This window comes from Cyprinodon variegatus, unplaced genomic scaffold, assembly GCF_000732505.1.
Source record: "Cyprinodon variegatus isolate N-32 unplaced genomic scaffold, C_variegatus-1.0 Scaffold579, whole genome shotgun sequence".
NCBI classification, from domain to species: domain Eukaryota; kingdom Metazoa; phylum Chordata; class Actinopteri; order Cyprinodontiformes; family Cyprinodontidae; genus Cyprinodon; species Cyprinodon variegatus.
In genome coordinates, this window is record NW_015151032.1 from 307,834 (window position 1) to 327,540 (window position 19,707).

General features: G+C 38.5%; 2 protein-coding genes across 4 annotated transcripts in view; one reads left to right on the forward strand and one right to left on the reverse strand.

The window, feature by feature from the left end:
* Window positions 1-1,024: 1,024 nt before the first annotated feature.
* Window positions 1,025-8,014, reverse strand: ints12 (integrator complex subunit 12). Of its 3 annotated transcripts, none has more exons than XM_015392213.1 (7): window positions 7,704-7,810; window positions 6,716-6,873; window positions 6,459-6,602; window positions 4,999-5,183; window positions 4,729-4,888; window positions 4,484-4,627; window positions 1,025-1,850 (listed from the first exon to the last, which is right to left on the reverse strand). In XM_015392213.1, exons 2-7 carry the CDS (start codon window positions 6,869-6,871, stop codon window positions 1,302-1,304), a joined length of 1,338 nt encoding a protein of 445 aa, XP_015247699.1. In that variant the 5' UTR covers window positions 6,872-6,873; window positions 7,704-7,810; the 3' UTR covers window positions 1,025-1,301. The 3 variants fall into 3 exon arrangements, with proteins under 3 accessions (XP_015247699.1, XP_015247698.1, XP_015247700.1); XM_015392212.1 differs by lacking the exon at window positions 7,704-7,810 and adding an exon at window positions 7,890-8,014 and having other exon boundaries at window positions 1,027-1,850; XM_015392214.1 differs by lacking the exon at window positions 7,704-7,810 and adding an exon at window positions 7,890-8,014 and having other exon boundaries at window positions 1,032-1,850; window positions 4,999-5,180.
* A 2,301-nt stretch (window positions 8,015-10,315) lies between these two features.
* LOC107095854 (glutathione S-transferase C-terminal domain-containing protein-like) overlaps window positions 10,316-19,707 on the forward strand; it is an 18,350-nt gene continuing 8,958 nt past the window's right edge. The window contains exons 1-3 of the mRNA XM_015392210.1: window positions 10,316-10,845; window positions 12,463-12,897; window positions 16,898-17,167. Coding sequence (XP_015247696.1) covers window positions 10,420-10,845; window positions 12,463-12,897; window positions 16,898-17,167 — 1,131 coding nt within the window. The 5' untranslated portion in view covers window positions 10,316-10,419. The remainder of the gene's footprint in view (window positions 10,846-12,462; window positions 12,898-16,897; window positions 17,168-19,707) is intronic.

Below are 19,707 nucleotides of genomic sequence, written 5' to 3' on the forward strand. Positions count from 1 at the left end.
CAATTTTTCCAATCTTTATTCTAAAATAGGAATATTTTCAATTATTTTAGCGCATGTACACTGCAAAAACTATCTACAAATAAGTAAAAAAAAATAAATCTTAGATTAAGTGTATTTACCCTTACTTTGAGTAAGTAAATAAAATGATTTGCAAATGGAATGAGTATTTTTTAACTCTTAAAATAAGATAATTATATGGTCTTGAAATTTACATTTAAAATTTTTCTTATTTTAAATGTAAATTGTCCTGTTCAATTGGCAAAGTGTCCCACTTACCCCCTTAATTCAAGAGGAAATGCACTTATTTTAAGAAAAAATAGCTTATTTAGATTAATTTTTTTGCAGTGTACTAACAGGGGACAGTCTTTGAATATGGAAGATATAAAAAAATGCAAAGAGAAAGCACAAGAGGAAGTGAGGAAGGAAATAAAGCTATAAGTTAAAGAAGGAAATGTAACAAAAATTTGAGATAGAACCACATAAAGATAAGCGGCAGGATGCAATGAAGGAATTAGATTAAAGGAAGGAAGGAAAGGTCTAAGATGCAAGGAAAAAAAGAAATGATAAAGCACAGGAGGAAGGAAGCAACTAAATAATGAAGAAAGGAAATATGAGAATGAAATGAAATAATTAAGGGAAAAGCAATAAGGGAGCCAAATGTAGGAAAGAGGTTAGAAGGAAGGGCAAAACAAAAGAGGGAAAGGGATTAAATAATGCATTTAAAAACATGAACAGCCACAACTTAAGAGTACAAATAAAGGAAGAAAAAAGGTTGAAGGTCAGAAGGTTGAAGAAAGAAAAGGCAACAGATGAAAGACAAGTTAAATGGAAAGGGAGGGTATAAAGGAGGAAAGCCAGAAAAGAAATCTATATACGGAAAAGAAAGCATTTAAAATGACCAAAAGGACAACATGAAGGTAGACCGTAATGGAGTAAGAGAGGAGAGACATAACAAAGGAGGAGAGAACATAATGAGGAAGGATTTAAAGATCTTAAGAGCCTAGAAACAGGAAGAAGGAAGTAAAAACCCTGAACAAAGAGACGGATGGAGTCAGTTTGAGAGAAGAGTTGATTTATTTACCGGGTTGTTAAAAAGTGACACTTTACTCATTGGTTAGCTTTGCTAGGAGAGAGGAGGCACGTGTCATATCCAGCTGCTTTAAGGTAAAGTTCAAGTATGTAGCTGGATGGTGGTTTCTCCTTATGCAGAAGCTCTTGAAGTGCAAACACAAAGCTGCAGCATCACCTTTACTCTCTGCTACCTCATATATCCCTCTGTATGCGTTTCTCTAAACCTTGACTCATTTCTTCAGTTTCTTCTGAGCTGCTTTCTTCTTAAAGATCTGCAAGCGTTTCATGGCGTTAAGCTGGGACTCCTGAGAGGTCGGCGCGCCCTTTGAGCCGTTCCCATTGTTCCCGTTCCCTCCTCCGTTATTCCCCCCGTTCCCCCCAGTCGGCGCCTGGGAGCTGCTCGGTGAGCTGGCTCCGGATGAAGCGGAGCCTTTCCCTTGGCTCTCATTGCTGGATGAGCGGTTCAGTGCCTGCTTTCCCAGAGTTAGAGGCGGAGGAGTTTTCAGAGCTGCTTGGCTGGAGCCGTTTCCATTGCTGCTCCCAGTAACCTTCGCTCCCCCAAGTCCTGATTTGGCTCCTGCTAGTCCTGACAAACCCACCGGTTTCTGGCCAGAAGAAGCCGTCACAGTCTTGCTGCTACCGCTTGTACCTGAAGAGGCCAGTTTGGAGGTAGCAGGAACAGACGGGCTTGTTTTGGCACCAAAGGCGGCCCAGCCTGTGAGACCGCTGCCTGGGGAGGAGGAGCTGCTGCTGGTAGGGTTGGCTAATGTGGCCGGAGTCTGCAGGAAAAAATAGGGAGCAACAGGAAAAACGATTAGGGATAAACATGGGAAATGATTGCATCTGTATAACAAGACATTATCTATTGATGTTTTGGAAATTAATATCAAAGTCAGGGCTGCAACTAACGACTGTTTTGCAAATAGATTAACCTGTTAATTATTTTTTTGATTAATTGATTAAGAATTGGATAGCCAAATATTCTTTAAAGATTTTTTTATTAAATTAAACCGGCTAAACCAACTAAAACTTTTCTAATTGAGAAGTTCTGGATAGAGTGTTGTGGTGGATGATCCTCCCACCACCACATCGTGTCAGTATTTTCTTTCTTGCTTTGTATTATATTACAGTTTATGTTTAAGTTGGTTATTTCTTTTAGACAGGTATTTTCTAATGGGTGCACACTTTAGTTAATGTCTGTCTGAATGGGTGCAAACACCTCTTTTGTTTGAGGTGCTGCTGAAACAAACCAGCTGGAGGAGGAAACCTGGAGCATTTTTTGAAAGACTGACGGGGGAGACCTTTAGTTCTTTGTTTGGCAGGTTGGTCCCTCAGTTGACCTCAGTTAAACTTATGTTAAGTTAAACACTATGCAACATTTTTCAGTTAATTAATGTGTTCCATAACGTTTTGGATGATTAAATGAGTCATTTCAGGTTGAACAAAGGTATTCTCGGCCGCCCTGGTGGTCTGTGGGGGAAATACCGCACTTGCAATTGCAGGAGCACCGACCCGCACCCNGTGCACTTTTACTTTCGCCCTCTGGGGGGAGCCTCGCTGGAAAATCAACACCGGTTGCATAGTGTACCTTTAAGTTGGGCCCAGATCCATGTTATTTATTATTTAAGTTATTTTGTATTGCTTTTGAGCCTTTGTTAACTATTTTTGACACTATTAAATGAAAGCACTTTTTCAAATTTTGAACACCTTTTGTCCTTATTCAAGTTTGGTCGGTCAGAAGTGTATTGATAGACGAAAACATTTCTTTTTATCTTAAATGCAGAATGTTTATATTTTTTTTTTACCATTCGGATATATTTATAGCTGTAAATGGGTTGCTCTGTTAGCTAAAAGCATGTTTTAAAGTCTCTATACTCCAGGTAACAATTAATCGATTACTAAATAGTTGACGATTAATTCAATAATCGATTAATCACCAGTAATCTGATTAACAGTTTCAGCCCCAATCAGAGTAATAACAAAAAGGAGATAATCCTATCAAAACTACCATCACCACTTCTATTACCACTTTTTGTTATTTTTCGATTTATAACTTTAACATTCTTTTTCTTATAAGGACGACAGTGGCGTTGGATGTAGGAGTTTGCCCTGAAATCGAAGGATTGACGGTTTCCGACTCCGACTTTCAGTGTCGTTGTGTCCTTGGGCAAGACACTTCACCTGCATTGTCTACTGATGGTGGTCAGAGGGCCCGGTGGCACCAGTGTACGGCAGCCCCGCTTCTATCAGTGAGCCCCAGGGCAGCTGTGGCTACAATGAAGCTTGCCACCATCAGTGTGTGAGTGTGTGTGTGAATGGGTGAATGAATGTAGTGTAAAGCGCTTTGGTCAAGTCTCCTGACTTAAATAATTGTACAGGCCATTTACCATTTAGCAATTATATTCTTTTCTTAATGACTAAACTTTGACAAATAGTAAATATGTTTGTTTAGGATTATTTAGTAAAAAAAAATGAACAGAAGGAATAATACCATAATATAATATTTAATCTGAAATAGAAAACCATTATAACCACAGTAGTAAAAATATTTTAACAATCATAATAAATTTTTTTTTACAAAAATAGCTTGATATTTGCAGTTTTTAACATGTATTCTATACATTTTGTACTGTTCATTTAATCATAGAATCTCGACTAAACAAAACATGCATTGTGTGCTCAAATGTACCATTATACATCACAGAAGGATTACAAAGAAATTAAGAAACCTGTGAGGTTAATTTTCAATTTATTCAAGTTCATTCAGGTAGAAAGGGAATCCTATCACAGTGATGATAAGCTAAGGAGGTAATTCAGCTATTTGACTCAGAGATAAATCTACATGCACCCCATGCCCATTGTTAAACACAGTGAGGGATGTATGATGGTGATGGGTTTTTCTCTGCTAATGGCCTGTGGAACATCGAGTTTATAAATAAAAATCTTTCAACTGAATAATTATCCAAGTCATTGGGTGAAACAGGCTGAATGAGGTTCCTCAAAGCACAACAGAGAGAAAAATGTTGTGCTGATTCCTGTTCAGAGTGCAAAATTTTGTTCTAAACTGACCTTTAGGCAATAAGTCAGCCTATGTTGAGGCCTCTGATATGTTTTCACTAGAGCTGCACTGATCTGATAACTGATTGAGATATTGGCTCCAATTTTACTAATTAGCTGGATTGAATATCAATGATTTAATATCGGATATCTGAGATCCATTACTATTACTTTTTTCGATTTTGCTGCTAACGTCTCCGTTCTTTTAACAATGTTTCATTCAATTAACAGTCGAATGGGATCAAAATAGGACATCGGTTGATTAGCTCAGCTCAGGTATCGGAATGGGATTGGATCCAAAAAACCTGGATTGGTGCATCTCTTAAAAAGGACTGCTTTTGGATGACCCACATACCTTCACTTCTGTTCTCTTGAAAGCCTGGAAGGTGCTGGCCGTATCCGTTTTTAGTTTGGGGTCCGCCTTCTTCACCACAGTGTCCTTAACAACAGGCGCGGATGACGCAGAGACGGGGGACGGTTTTTGTGGAGGTTTCTGGGCCTTAACAACAACATAGATATGAATTAGTCATGGAAGCATCACCAGACGCTCTGAACACCAGAAAGGATCCCAACATGGAAGGCTGTTTTTTTTTCCCTCACCATGCGTTTCATTTGCCTGGTACAGCGGGCGCAGTACCACACGAGGCGGGGGTCGTTAACCTCTTTATCCGTCACTTGTGGTCTATGACACTCTTGGTGGTAGAGATTATGACACTCCTGGCACTCCACCAATTGGTTTCCCATGGTCACGGTCATTTGTCTGTTTTAAAAGTAAAAACACAAGATGAACGCGATTATTGTCTGGACAGCAATAATGTCCTTTAAATATCCTGATATAAGTTAGAGAATATTTCTAAGAAGAATGTTTACCTGCAAACCACACAAGCAAGGCCCATCTCCATGGCAAAGTCATCAGCATTAGTCTCATCATAGTCACTTATGTTTGGGAGCAGGTCTTTGCTGGTCTGAACAGTGATGGGAGAGGACCGGCTCTCCTGTTTCTCCAAACGAGGCTTTTTTGGGGGATCCACTTCAGAGAGGTCCACCCTGACCTGCTTTCCAATTCAAGACAAAAAGAAAATAACAAGACAGGTATTTATGATTAAGACAAATTCGGACTTCTACACTTGTCATGCAAAATGGGAACATACGTGCCTGTTGCACTTTATTCAATTATTAAATTAATACATTTTCTAAAGCTAAAAAATTTACTATTTCCTCAACACGTCACAATTAAACATATTATAGCATACTACTTAAATACTCTGGCTGAGCATTTAGGGAACACAATCTTTATGTTTAATCATTTAATCTAATCCTCCAAAATCGGATTGATTTTTTTCTTCCTTATGTTTCAAAATAAAAGTGTCAAATAACATAAATCACTTTCAATCTTCCCCTTTGGGAGGTGAGCTTAATTTAAAGGGCAACAAAATTCAAGCTATGAAAATGCTAATAAATAACTGTTTTACAACAAACAATGAAAATAAAACAAACTAAATGTTTACATCTGGTATTAGACAGTGAGCTGGTTTATCAGTTATAAAAAAGTGATGAGCTGATGTCACTCTGAGCAATGGATGCCCCACAAGGGAAATGTTTAAAAAAAAGAAGAAAAAAAAAGAAATCTTCATAAAGTATAGTTGTTGTTTTTTTTAATTAAACTTTTTTTTAAAGTTTTTTTAATTGATTTTTCTGATTAATTGCCCAACCCTACATTGCTACTTTTGTTTTCTCATTTATAAAAACCGTGGCTCCACCAAAGTTAGGTCTTTATCACCCCATAACCAAACCTTCTATTTAAGCTAAGATTCACATTAACTTTATTAATCCATTTGGTTGGTACCTCTAGGAATGCATGTTTCTAGAAACAACAACACAGCACCAACAGACACAATCACTCGTATAGCATAATAAATAAACGAAGAACAAGAAAACAAGGAAATAAAGGAACAATGAAGAAACTAATGAAAACCTTAAACTAAAATTTCCTGCAAATGGAACTAAAGCAGCTGGATGAAAATCCCACCTTAAGCTGGACTTCAAGCAGGCTCAGAAGCTACTTTTTGAATTGAACACAGCTTTTCCAGATCAGTTGTTTAGAGATTTGACTAAATTAATGCCCTGTTTTATTTTCCACTTTAAATAACATCATTAGCAAGAATAATATTCATAGCTTTTATGTTTATTATCAGAAATGATTTCATGACTTTTAAACATGATCAAGAATGAATATCTCTACACAGGATCAGCATATTTCTTTACGGTTATCTAAGATTTGCTGTAAAGCCAAACTTTCCTGTTCTAACAATAGAAAATGTCTCCTGTACCTTCTCTGATGGCCTCTTCTCCACCTCTTTCTTACTCTTCTCAGAGCTGGATTTGCTGCTTCCGCCGCTGATAGCCACAGAGGAACCCGACGACTTGGAGTCTTGTTTACTTTTTGACACGGAAACCTTTGACACTTCCACCTCCTGAGGATTAAACAAGGAAAGCACAGGCGATTAGCTGTCATCATGGTGCATGCTGAGCAAACGCAGAGAGGACATCACAGTGTAAACTGGGACTTCACTGATGTATTTCTTACTTTCTGCAGCGAGCGGTAGGAGGAGTCACTTCCTCTTGCGAGGGACTCGTCAAGCAGAGCTTTGAGTTTCTCAGCTGAGTCTTTACTCTTTGAGTGTAGGTAACTGAGTCCTTTCAGAAAGATGGGATCCAGCTCCAAGCTCACAGGTCCAGCCATGGCTGTGAAAATGGGAATAATGAAAAGTGCTCAGCATCCAGTTTTACAACTTAAACAGGACTGTGCCGCTGGGTTTTTTTATTTTTTTTTTTTAATAACACTGATTTCCTGTTATTTTTCCTGATTTATTGTTCCTTCCCTCTATACAAAACTTCCACACAATTCCACAAAAAAAGAGAAAATATTTTTTAATATGAACAACAGATGTTTTAATCTGGCCCCTATGAAAGAAAGACAAAAAGAAAGGCATTGCCACAAGCATGATGCAACTAAAAGTCTGAATTGTGGGGTGGGTCTATGGTGTGGAGCTAGAACTTTAAATGAACCTGGGCGTGTCTTCTCAACAATGACACATAGCATACTTCTTTTTTTTAAACACTTTTTACATAGACTAAAATATATATAGCCTATATAATTTTTTTTATTAGGAAGCAATGCACATTACAGTAGAGATGTGTGTCCATGTGCACATCCTTTTCACACTGGGTAAGAGTTCTTAACAATATATATATAAAATATTGTGCAACTGGAAGAGTTGAGAACAAGGATCTAATTAAACTATGATTACTGTAAATTAGTATAAATAAAGCCACCCAAGAAATCAATAAAAAAAATTATATATAATAGAAGAAACAAAATAAAAATAAACAAAATAAAAAAAACAGGGGGAGGGAGGGGTCATAGACCTGATCATCAATGCTGAAAGTCGCATTTTAATTAGAAAAACTGTCAATTCTATAAAAAATAATGAGAGGAAATATATATTTTAGCAAGACTTGGATGTACACATTAAAACCACGTGATATTAGATTATTAAACTAGCATTACTAACCCCTCCTTTTTCGTTGCCAAAGATCTCTCAAAACTCAGCCAGTTGTCTTTGTTTCTACAGCTTATATTTGTTGTGTGACGCTGAAAAGAGCGCAGGAACCCTGAGAGCTAAAGTTACCTTCATTATTAAAACGGCGCTCAAACAAACCTTTCTGATTTCAGCATAATTGTCTTTAAACAGCCTTACCTGACCCTAATGTGCTTCTCTTTAATGTGATCGGAACGCTTTCAGTTTGAGAACAACGGAAGATGAGCGGCGTTTCCTCCACCGCAGCAAGCAACTACCGTTTTGGTGCAACTGTCTAATATGTCCGGAGTATACATGGTCGGAACCATATGTGACAGTTTATGGTAAAAGTTGTTCTCCCTTAGTAAAATAATTTGCAAATAAATATACAAGATATTTTGGACAAACTTTCTACTTCTACATCTCTATTCTTATTTTATTAATTACCTTAAGAAAAAGAAATTGATAGAAAGAATATAAGATTTATTAACTTAATTACGTATTATAAGTTTTTTTTTTCCTTTTTTTTTTTTCTTTTTTTTTGTGGGAGAATTTATATATAGCAGCCCGACCCACACTCCCTTCCAGTAGGTGGCGGTAATGCACATCAATAAGTTGCTTGCCAACCGCTATAAAAAAAGAAGGAAGGCATTAAGATTTACTGGAGAATTTAAAACCACATTAACAGCAGCAATGCAAGTAGAAATGGGAGAAATGCCATAAAAAATTGGATTTAAGAAGAACAAAACTAGAAATAAATTATTGGTTAATTCTACAAGGTAATAACTCTGATCATCCAACTTGGGAAATTTTAAACCCATGTTGGGAAAAAGAAAAGAAAGAAATTAGAAGTTTTGGATGGAAAATTGAAAACAAAATAAAATTATTTAAAATGACTAATTTAGAAATTACTCAAACTACACCAATATGAGTTATACCACCGTGGATTCTACCAGAAGCAATAGTAGATGTGTCACTAATGGAAAAGAAACAAGATACATTGTACACGGTAAATATTAGTTTAGTACAGTTACATTTAAACAATTATTATCAATATATTTAAATTTATACAGATGCATCAAAACTAACAAGGAAAATAGGAATAGCTTTTGTAATACCAGAATTTTATATAAAAATAGGAAAACCAACTTCAGATGGATTATCAGTATACACAGGGGAAATGTTGGCAATATTATTAGCTTTACAATGGATAGAAGACATAAAACCATTAAAAATAGTTTTTTGTTCAGATTCAACCTCTGCGTTATTAAGTTTAAAATATAATCAGCCAGATAGCAGGATGGACATTTTATTAGAAATATTTCATACGTTATTCAGAATAAAAAAACATGGGTTTGATTGCTGTATTTGTGGGTTCCAGCACATATTGCAGTAGAAGGAAACGAGAGGGCAGATAAAATGACAAAGAGGGCAATTCAAAATCCTGTTAGTTTTACAGTAAAGACAAGTAAACCGGAGGGAGAATATTATTAAAGAAAAACTGATGGAAAAATGGCAAAAAGAAGGTGGGATGAAGAAAAATACAGGAAGATGGTTTTATAAAATAAAGAAGATGGTAGGAAAAAGAAGAAATGGAAGACGAAATAGAAAGGAGGAGAGAGTGATAACAAGGTTAAGATTTGGGTAAACAGGGCTTAATTATACACTTTTCAAAATTCAAAAGCATACTACTGGCAAATGTGATATGAAAAAATAGAACATGTTACACTGGAATGTCATAAATACGAAAGCCAGAGAAGATATATGAGTAGAGTTTGAATTTATTCAGGAAAAGATTAATTTATTAGACATTTTGAGGAAGAATTTGGGAAGTAAAAATATACAGATAATTATTAGATTTTTAAAGAAAATGAAATTATTTCATAGAATTTGATTATAAAGAGGGTGAATATGTGTTTGATATAGACGGGTAGAATACAAAGTTATGTATAAGTATATAGTTTTTTGTTGTTGTTTTTTGTTTTCTTTTTTTCCTTAGAAATTATATATATGTTTTTTAAGTAGATAGTCCATCACGAACTACACTCCATACCAGTAAGTGGCGGAAATGCTACAAAATGTTTGTTGCCAACCGCCAGAAGTTCTCACTTATTGGTTATATTAAAATGATTATGTTAAAACTTCAGGAGTATTTTTATTTTTAGAACTTTTACTTATTATAATTTTGATGATTATAGATTTAGTTTATGAGAAAACTAAATTTAGTTGCTCAAGCAATTCTGGAAAAACTCGATCGATTTGAAACCTTTAAAAAAGGTCAAAATAAAATACATTTTATTTTAAAGAAAGTCTTGAATATGAAAACTCGTGAAACAGAGCGTGAAATAATTCCAGGCTTTATTTCATTTAATGTTGGTGATTGTGGTTAGTGTAAGAGAGCTGGAGTTTGCATCTGAGCAAAAAATGTTTAGGTGCAAAAGAAAGTGTTTTTTTTTTCTTGCACGACCCAAACATTGAGATTCCTGTCACATTTTAATGCAAACTGCAGCCAGCAGAGGGCCCTCTAGAGTCATTTCAGGTGTGCCCAGAGGAGGAAGAAGAAGAAGCAGCTGTAAACAGCCATGTGTTTCTAGTGTTTGTAAGTAATATGGATGCCATGTGAATACAGTCTGCTATTTTGGTTCACAAATGACATTTTATTAATTCCAATTATCTTTCATGTTACTCCTCAGTATTTCCTCTTTTTAAAATGAAACACTCTGTAGCAGAGCAGCAGCGTTCGTGTCTCTATTTGGAGGTTTGCTCCCATGAGGAGCCTCATCTGCCCATGCACACCTCCATTGTCCTCTTCCTGCTGTCTTACTGCGAGACCAAGTCTTTTAAAGTTTTCCTTGTGCGCAGCGACAGCCGCAACAAAAGCTGCTCCGAGTCTCTCAAGGCTCAGTTCCCGGGGTCTCTCAGTGGGTCAGAACTCCTCACCCCGGAGCATCTGCCTCGGCTGGTGAGGAGCTGCCGCCTCCCGGCTTCCGTAGATGAGAGTGGACGGCTCTGCAGAGCCGGGCTGGCAGTGGTCCTCAGGAACATCATCACTAGAACCATCGAGGCTGACCCCTGCAGGAATGACGTGCAGGCTCTGCTGGGGTTCAAGAAAACCTGCCTGAAGGCATGTGCAGAGGTGAGCAGTAAAACAAAATCACAGATTGATCAGGATAAAGTAGATAAGTCACTGACATCTAAAGACATCTCAGTGCGCGTTTTGTTCAAAAGGCAACAAAAATACATTTTGCATGTGTCATACTTTGTCCATCTATTGTGTCATGTAGCATTTGTGGTTGAAGAGTCTCATCAGCTCTTATATCTGTTGACCAACACACCTCATTTAAAAGAAGCTGAATCTGCTGAGCCATTTGATTCCCACAAGATGAAGAGCATCTGAAACATGCAGGGACAGCCTCTCTGGAAGACTGGGATCGACATATAGATGCTTTTGCTTTAATTATATGTTTATTTTCATATATAGTGGGGCCAAAAAGTATTTAGTCAGCCACTGATTGTGCAAGTTCTCCTACTTAGACAAATGAGAGGGGTCTGTAATTTTCATCATAGGTACACTTCAACTAAGAGAGACGAAATGAGGAAAAAAAAATCCAAGAAATCAAATTGTAGGATTAAAAAAAAAAAAAAGATATTTGTAAGTCATGTAAGGTTGTGAAATAATTTTAAAACCGCTTTTATAGAATCATAATATTTAAAATGTGGCTTGTAAGTCCAAGAAATATGAAGCATCAGGATGATTTTATTGTTTTTAACTGGTCGTATTCCTTTAAGGTGATAAGGTGAGTAAAATAAGTATTTGAACACCCTGCCAATTTGCAAGTTCTCCCACTTAAAAATAATGGAGGGGTCTGAATTTGTGGTGAACAGAATGACCATAACCTTCTTCCCTTAGTTAGAGCATTGAAGATGGGTACAGGCTCAGTCTTCCAACATAAGAATGACCTAAAGCGCACAGCCAAGATAACCGAGGAGGGGTTCTGGAAGAAGCATATCAAGGTTCTGGCGTGACCCAGCCAGTCTCCAGACCTAATCCCAATAGAGAATCTTTGGAGGGAGCTCGAACTCCGTGTTTCTCAGCTACAGCCCAGAAACCTGACTGATCTAGAGAAGATCTGTGTGGAGGAGTGGGCCAAAATCCCTCCTGCAGTGTGTGCAAACCTGGTGAAAAACTACAGGAAACATTTAACCTCTGTAATTGCAAACAAAGGCTACTGTAAGCAAATAGTAACATTGATTTTGTCAGGTGATCAAATACTAGTTCAAAATCATACTCATACATTGTAATATCTGGATTTTATTTTAATACGTCTCTCACAGTGAAGATATTCCTACGGTGAAAATTTCAGACCCCTCCATGATTTCTAATTGGGATAACTTGCAAAATATGTTCAAATACTTATTTTCCTCACTGTAGTTTTACTGTACATATTGTATTTCGTTTCTTATTTCATGGCTTTAGACTGAGACAGATTTATTTTGTCATTTTTTATACACAAGTGTTAACAAAAAGAAATTTCATTTAGAACAGCTCTCTAGACAATTTCATTTTTATAAAGTGCAGCCTTGAAAAACAACAAACAGTAATATAAACAAATAACTATATTTACAGTTCTAATGTTTCATTTTATTTATTTATTTTTGTCTATTATAAATCAGTCAGGCACTTTAGTCTCTTGGTGTGTCAGTTACTCTATGAATAATATTTTATTGACCGTTGACGTGATCTTCCTCTCAGGTGAGCAAATGGACCAGGCTGTGTGAACTGGGAATCCCGTCTGCAGTTGAGGAGCACCTCCTGAATCCCACTAACCAGGCCCAGCAGCTGCCTCCTGCTATCCTCACCCTGGAGCAACGACTTGCTGAGCCCGTCAAAGTTCACAATGACGACAAAATCCGCAGACAGAAACTTCAAGAGCAAAGGCGGATGGAAGAGAACAGCCAAGAGAAACCTCCTGAGTTGGACTCGTCTCAGGTCTCTGAAGGACTGGAGCTCAGGGCGGCTCTGGCCAAACTGGCTGTGGATTCAGTTCCAGCAGGAGCCACTAGAGAGAACTCTGAGATCAGGAAAGTGAAGACGACAGATCTTCCTGAACTGGAGCATGTGTTTGCTGAGGGACTCTACTTCACCCTGACTGATGTGGTGCTGCTGCCCTGCATTCATCACTATCTGGTAAGGCCTTCCAGCAGGATGAAATAAATGATTTATTACTGCCGTGAGCAATTCTAATTTATTAATAAGGGCTTTATTTAGATAATTGCGTAGTGTAGTTTAATGAATACATATCATAAGCTAAGTTCATACCATTGTTACTGCAATTAACAAACTACCTTTAATGTAATAACAGACTTTGTTTAGTGGCGGTTTAGTTGGAGCAACACCTTTTATTTGATGTTATAATCCACACATATCGTGCTTTAAAATCATTTCCCATTCACCCCTTTTACACAGACACACACAATATTTCCCATTACATTTGCCACAAAACATCCACTGCTTTCAATCAGAACTCATGTTGTCGTGCACATATTGCCACGTGAGCCACATTTAAAGTCTCTCTGACATCTTTATGGTGATGAGTAGTGGAAGAACGGTGGACATTTGGTTTTTGACGCTGCGGTTAGGGTCAGCAGCTTCCTCTCAGACACATTCAGGTTGAAGAAGTTGACTCAAGGTGACTCACTGCCTTAGACCTGCCACATTTTGGCTTTAACAGTTGGTCCTGGCCCACCTGGAAGAAAGTGATAACGCCGTATGGGAGGGATTCTATTCAAATGCAGGAGGCTGGAAAGCATTTCTTCTGAGAGCATATTTCTCTCCTCGACAGATCCTCTTAGCAGGTTCTTATGCTGGCCCCAAAACTTCAAACGCAATCAGAACGTCGAGACCTGAAGCTCACAAATGCTGAATATTCATTATCCCGTAATGATCTCCTCTTCATAGTTTGCATTTAAAGTAATTGAAACAGGGGTTGATTTTACTTCCAAAGCATGCACAGAATTCTGAGAAGCTTTATGTATTTTAGTAGTAGTGCTGCACAATATATCTAAAGAACCACATTATCATTATGTGTACAAGTGCAATGGCATAAGAGCATTTCTATATTAGATAGGATGCCATGCATGCTAATTCTGCATGCATATAGCATTTTTATGCACATCTGATGAGAGTTTCAGCAGAACTGATGCCCACGCTTGAGTCACAGTTTATTGGCTGAGATCCAAAATCTCAGGAAGAGTACCTGTTACCTTAGATCAGGAAAAATTAATGGATAAAAAAAAATATGGAAAATGTGAATTAGTCATAATTTATATTGCCATAATAATACAAAAATAATAATAAGCAATGTTTTAGTCACAGTATCATCTTCCATTGCAAATAGGATTGGGTGGCAGTCAGAGGCGGAGGCCACCCAGTCCGCGGTGGCTGAGATTGGCTTTGGGGATGTGGAATATTAGAGCCTGAGCTTGTGGGAGGTGGAGGGATACCGGCATTGCATAGCGTGGGCTCTGGAATCCAGCTACATGAGAGAGGCTTGACTCTCTGCTACTCTGAAGTGGCCCGCTGGGAGAGAACGAGGGTGGGGGTGGAACTGCTTTCATCCCCCGATATTGGCTGTCTCGCGTTGGAGTCTGGCCCAGGGTACGAGAGGGTCGCATCCCTTCGCTTCTGGGTAGTGTGTAGGTCTATGGCTGTTTTTTTGTTTTTTTGGCATAGGGTTCAAAAAGCATTACGGAGTAACAGTCTTTCTTAGTGTCCCTGGGGGTGTTTGTTGGATAGTACCCCTCCTGGGAATTCCATCATTTTGCTGGGGGGCTGGTCTATGAGTGCCTCGGGCTTCCCCCGGCAGAACTGGAAGAGGGTTCTGCTGAGACTGCTGGCCCGGTCCCATATGAAGCAGGAGCCGACGAGTGCGAATATGACAATTCAATGTTTTGATATAAACCATTTGAAAACGCTTTTATTAAACCCCCCAAGTTATTCTATAATCTCTGATATCCAAGATGGCGTGTTGGATGTGCCGTGCAAAAGGACCCATAACTCTGCAAATCCCAGAGCACAAACTTTAATTCAGTTCAATTCAGTTAGTTTTAGTGGTGGGCATAGATTTTATCAATCTCACTATAATCTTGGAATTAATCTAGATTAAAATGGCTTATTAAAATTCCGTCAAAGACATTCATGATAGTTGTGTGCTACCTAAATAATAATTAAAGTTAAGTCTTTGAACAGGTTTATATCTTATGAAACTATAGCTCTAGAAATGATATAGTTAAAATAAATAGCACAGACGCTACAATTTCAAAAACCGTCTCACTTTACCTACATTCACCCAGGCAATCATCAAGAAACAAACGTAATGTTTTGGTAATCTTTCCTGGTGTCGCAGGAAAATAAAATTTTAAATTCCATAACATAGCCTACCTAAAGTGAACTTCCCATCTTCTTCTGCATTGGCTAAGAGATGCTTTGGTTTAGGTGGTACTTGAGACTGGAATAACTCCTGCAGTAAACTAATTATGCATTGCACAAAGTGCTTTAGTTTGTAGAGTTTTCCATTTATTTCCATTTATTTAAAAATACATTTTCCATGAAGCAAACCTGGGGGCTTTATAGCTGAATCCATGTCAGAACGTCACGTTCAATGTGGTAATTTCACAGTACGGCTACACAGGTTGGAAGACCGATTTGTTCTTGCAGATATACATCCGCACTAAAATATTAAGGTGAAAATCATCATCGCTTACGTGGTATAGACCTAGCTTCCAACCCAACTTTGAGAATAGATTAACGGCAATGTTTTTTATATTGCCTGACAAGACTCTGCCGTTAACGCAGCACGTTAACGCCGATAATGGCCCACCTCTAGTTTATTTATAAAACTCAAATTCACATAGGATTTAATCTCTGGGCACTTTACAGAACTATTCAATCAGATTGGTTAAATTTCTATCAAACCAATTCTTTGCATAGAGTCATTGACTTGGAAGACACGCTTCTCCTGGTAAAGCTTGCAGCGCCGATTAAGGGATTTTATATAAAAGACAGGAAATTCTTTCCGGTTGTTGATTTAAAAAGTGTTTCATTCATACATATTTACCCGTCCTAATTCAATCCATTATAGAGCAACCCTTAGAAACCAAATGTTTTGCCCACTCTTTGTAAAACGGCTCCACCTCAGTTGGTGGTGGGCCTGTATTTAGCTCCATTTATCAACTTTTACTGGTTTTACTCTTTTCTTTGGGTAAAAAAAAACATTTCTCACAACATGAGGCTCTTGCTGCTTTATTTTGCAGTAGAACTGTATGTTTAGTCTGATGGGTTTTTGCTGAGCATAATGTTTTTAGATGTAGGGATGAAATAAATAATTCAGTTTAGATCTCTGTCACCATCTAAACATCTATGTTAATATAGAATCCTGTGGAGGCTGTTGGTTGCACTATGTGTTGTTTAGGGTGCAAATTCAGGCCACACTTTTTAGATTTGTATTTGCCTAGTAAAGTTGCACCCATTTTCAATTCAAAATGATGCATCACTTTGCTCTGTCAGATCAACCTAACATAGTCATTTTTATCAGTTGCAGGATTTCCTGCTGTTGTTTAAACTTTTTTCCTTACTGCTATTTGTCATTTTTACAAAAGTATAAAATTCTAACTTCTCAGACATTCAGAATTTCCTGCTCATTGTTTGGCAGTGCCAGACGGGACATTTTAATTAATAATGTTGCTGTCAGGCAGAAAACTTAGTCCAAACCTTTGTGTTTTGACACCTCAGCTGTCTCCAACTGTCCGTCTGGTGTGGGAACCAGCTGAAGTCCTCACCTCGAGGCTTTTAGAAGTCAGCTGTGCTCCACTGGTTTCCAGTTTCACACTCAGCGGAGCGTGTCTCCTTTTAACGACCGTCTCTGCCCACAAAGCACGCTGTCCCCGCCGGCTCCTTCTTACTCGTCCTGTGTCCCCTGTGTCATCTGTCTGTCACACACAGTCAACTGCAGCCTCTGTTATCATGTCTCTCTCGGTTTGTGTCTTTGGCCTCCCCCCCTCTGAGTTTGTTTGTTTGTACAGAGGTGTGATGAGTGACTTCTAGTGGAACCGGACCTCTCGCCTCAATAGACACGACGGATCAGTCGATTCATTCAATCAATATCTCTCCTTTTTTTCTTTTTTAATAGTGTTCCATCCAGGCCCATGCAGCAGACACTCTACATCACCTCCCCCGTCTGCTGCGCTGGTACAGCCGTGTTCAGGAAGTACCCGGGGTCCTTCGAGGTGCCAAGGATTGTGGACTCCTTCTGTCTCAGGTCCAGGTTCCCTCATCCAGTCCCCCCAGGGTGTCACAACAGAAGCACCCTGATGATCTGCAGCCTGCAGAGGAAAACCAGGAGGCGACGCCGGACTGTCACTTCGTCGGTGGTCCGAGGCCCACAATGACTAAACTCAAAGTAAATAATTACCTTTTCTACGCTGAACATCTGCGGGCTTTGCTTCTGCAACTCCAAAATGTTTTGACTTTTACGCCTGACAGGATGTTTAAGTGGCTCACTCCCCCCATTTCCCTCTCAGGACACCGAGAAATTATTTGCAGGCTCACTTGGTGGTTGTTAAATAGCATCAGATGATTCATGGCTGCTCTTTGTGTCAGTTGTTGCACCTCACAGAGTGATAATATTTAAGCAGTGGGACGATATACATTTCTAACATTTGAGTCTTTCCATTCCTTTACAGTAACAACATAAGAACTTATTGTACCAGCTAAATTGTTTATCTTACCTACAGGCAGAGCGCGGAGGCTGGTGCGGGAGGTACAAAATAAAATAAAATAAAAATCTTTAAAGCTTCCAGTTGGAGAACTGCAGAAAAACCATGTTAGGATCACAAAGTTTCCAAAAAGTGCAAGTAGATTCTATCTGTGCTGTGACCTGTTAGTATAAAGGCATGCTTTGAAAGAAGTACCTGAAAACATAAATAGCGGGTGAACTCTGCTAATTTTAATAACAGGTGTTTCATTTGGTCAGATTGAGCATCATTTGGGGAAGATTGAGCTTATTTAGCATCAAGCTCTCTAAAAAAACTGATACTGACACAAAAAAGAAAATTACCTCATGCCCACAACCACAATAAATAAATTAAATAAATAATAAACTAAACAATGAGCACCCCCCCCCCATGTATATTATTGGTTTAAAGATTAAAAGCCTGAAAATCTGCAGAGATTAAGTGTTTTTTTTGTTTGTTTTTTTTGCAATCTCAGTTTTTGACACACTTGAACCTGAATGCACCTCGCTCTGTATCTTCCTCCCAGTTCTCACCTGCTACATATTTCAACAAGCTTTTCCTGCAGGAGATAAGCAGATCTGTTGCCCCCCCTCAACCCCCCCAACTTCTCCTCAGTGAGCTAGTCTCTTCATCCTCCTGCTGCCACCTCCCAGCGCCGCTCTAGCCGATTTGTCTGGAGATATTTCTTAGACTTCCTGTTGGGTCTGGTTTAATAAAACTGTGACTTTTTTTTTTCTTTTTTTGAGTGACAGGAGCTGGGAAGGTAGAAAAAAATAAGTAGAAATGTGTTAGTGTGTGGGACAGGGGGGTTGGATGAGGCTGAGTGCGCTGGGTGGTCAGGATGGAGTGCTTCTCTAAATTGCAATGTCGGTGGATGAAATTTAAGTCAGGCCCAGATGTGAACAAATGAATTTTTATTCCGAGTTGAGATCAGACTTTAAAACTGAGAGGAATGTCTGCATGCATAGACACAATATCCACCATTCACTCTCTGCTTAGAGGGATTAGAACGATGGCTACGTGTCGCCACTGTTTTGTCTGGAGTGCAGCTGTTGTGCTTTCTTGGCCAATGCATGTGGATCCTGTGACTGTGTGGAGGAAATAAGGTTTGGCAATCGATCTCTCTCTCTCTCTTTCTCTCTCTGTTATCCACATAACAAATGGCTCATAAACTCTGTCAATTTCTGCTTTTCTCATATGAGTTAACACCAACCGATGCGCATCAGTCAAACTGGCCGCAATGAGGTGCAAAGAAACACAAAACACAGACAAGCCCGGAAAGCAGAGTGTTCACTTTCCACTAAGATCTAACAGAAGGCTTAAATGCAAGAACTGGAATTATCCAGAAAACAATTTTAAACCAGTAAAAGGAGCTGGCTGATTTAAACACTGCGGAAAATGTTATTTCAGTAGTAATTGGTCCCAAAGGGAAGCTGTTGTTCAAAAACAGGGATTACAGAGGCAGGCGGTGTGTTTCAGCGGACACGTGGAGAAACTTACTTTCTTTGCCTAAAATAGTGATTTGGTAGCAAGTTTTCTTTAAAAATGGATTCAAAGTCTATTTAGATGTGGTAAACTGCTCATGAGCCCTTTGCTTGACTGTTGAAAATTATTTCAGTACATGGTTTCAGCTTGTTGAGATAACAAAACTGTACATTTTCCAAAAATTTCTAAATATTTCCAAAGCTTTTAAGAGTCTTTATTACTTTTCCTCACTCCAGTTTGAGGTGGATGTAATAACTGTATGAACTTAAGAAGTTTTTAACCATTTAGAGAAACGTAGATTCTGGTGATTTTACAGGTAACCTGACAGTAGCCAGATTGATATGTGTAGAACTGGGTTGAGTTCTACATTATCAATCTGGGATGGCTGCAACCCAGTCTCATGGGAAAATGTACCCCCACTACGTTGGTCCACACTGCAAAACGTAGTGGAGGTACATTATGGGTTGATGGCTGCCATTCAGTCTGTCTGTAATAAGGCGGGACATTTAGTGCAATACTTGGAGCTGATTGGGTGATGTGCCAGCTGGTACCTGCCTTCCGTAATATGCTTTAAGCTAGAGGTGAGTATTGGCATGAGTGTTGCGATTCGATACATGTCGCGATACTTGGGTCACGATACGATATTATCACGATATTGCAGTATCACTATATATTGCCATATTTTCCCCAGCTATCAAAATCAAATGATGAGATAAAACAG

Excerpts from the sequence above, each read along its gene's own strand:
- ints12 (XM_015392213.1), bottom strand. The coding sequence starts at position 6,871 with ATGGCTGGACCTGTGAGCTTGGAGCTGGATCCCATCTTTCTGAAAGGA. Across the intron at positions 6,603-6,715 it reads CCTACCGCTCGCTGCAGAAA|GAGGTGGAAGTGTCAAAGGT; the intron begins GTAAGAAATACA and ends TTTAATCCTCAG. Across the intron at positions 5,184-6,458 it reads AGAAGAGGCCATCAGAGAAG|CAGGTCAGGGTGGACCTCTC; the intron begins GTACAGGAGACA and ends TGAATTGGAAAG.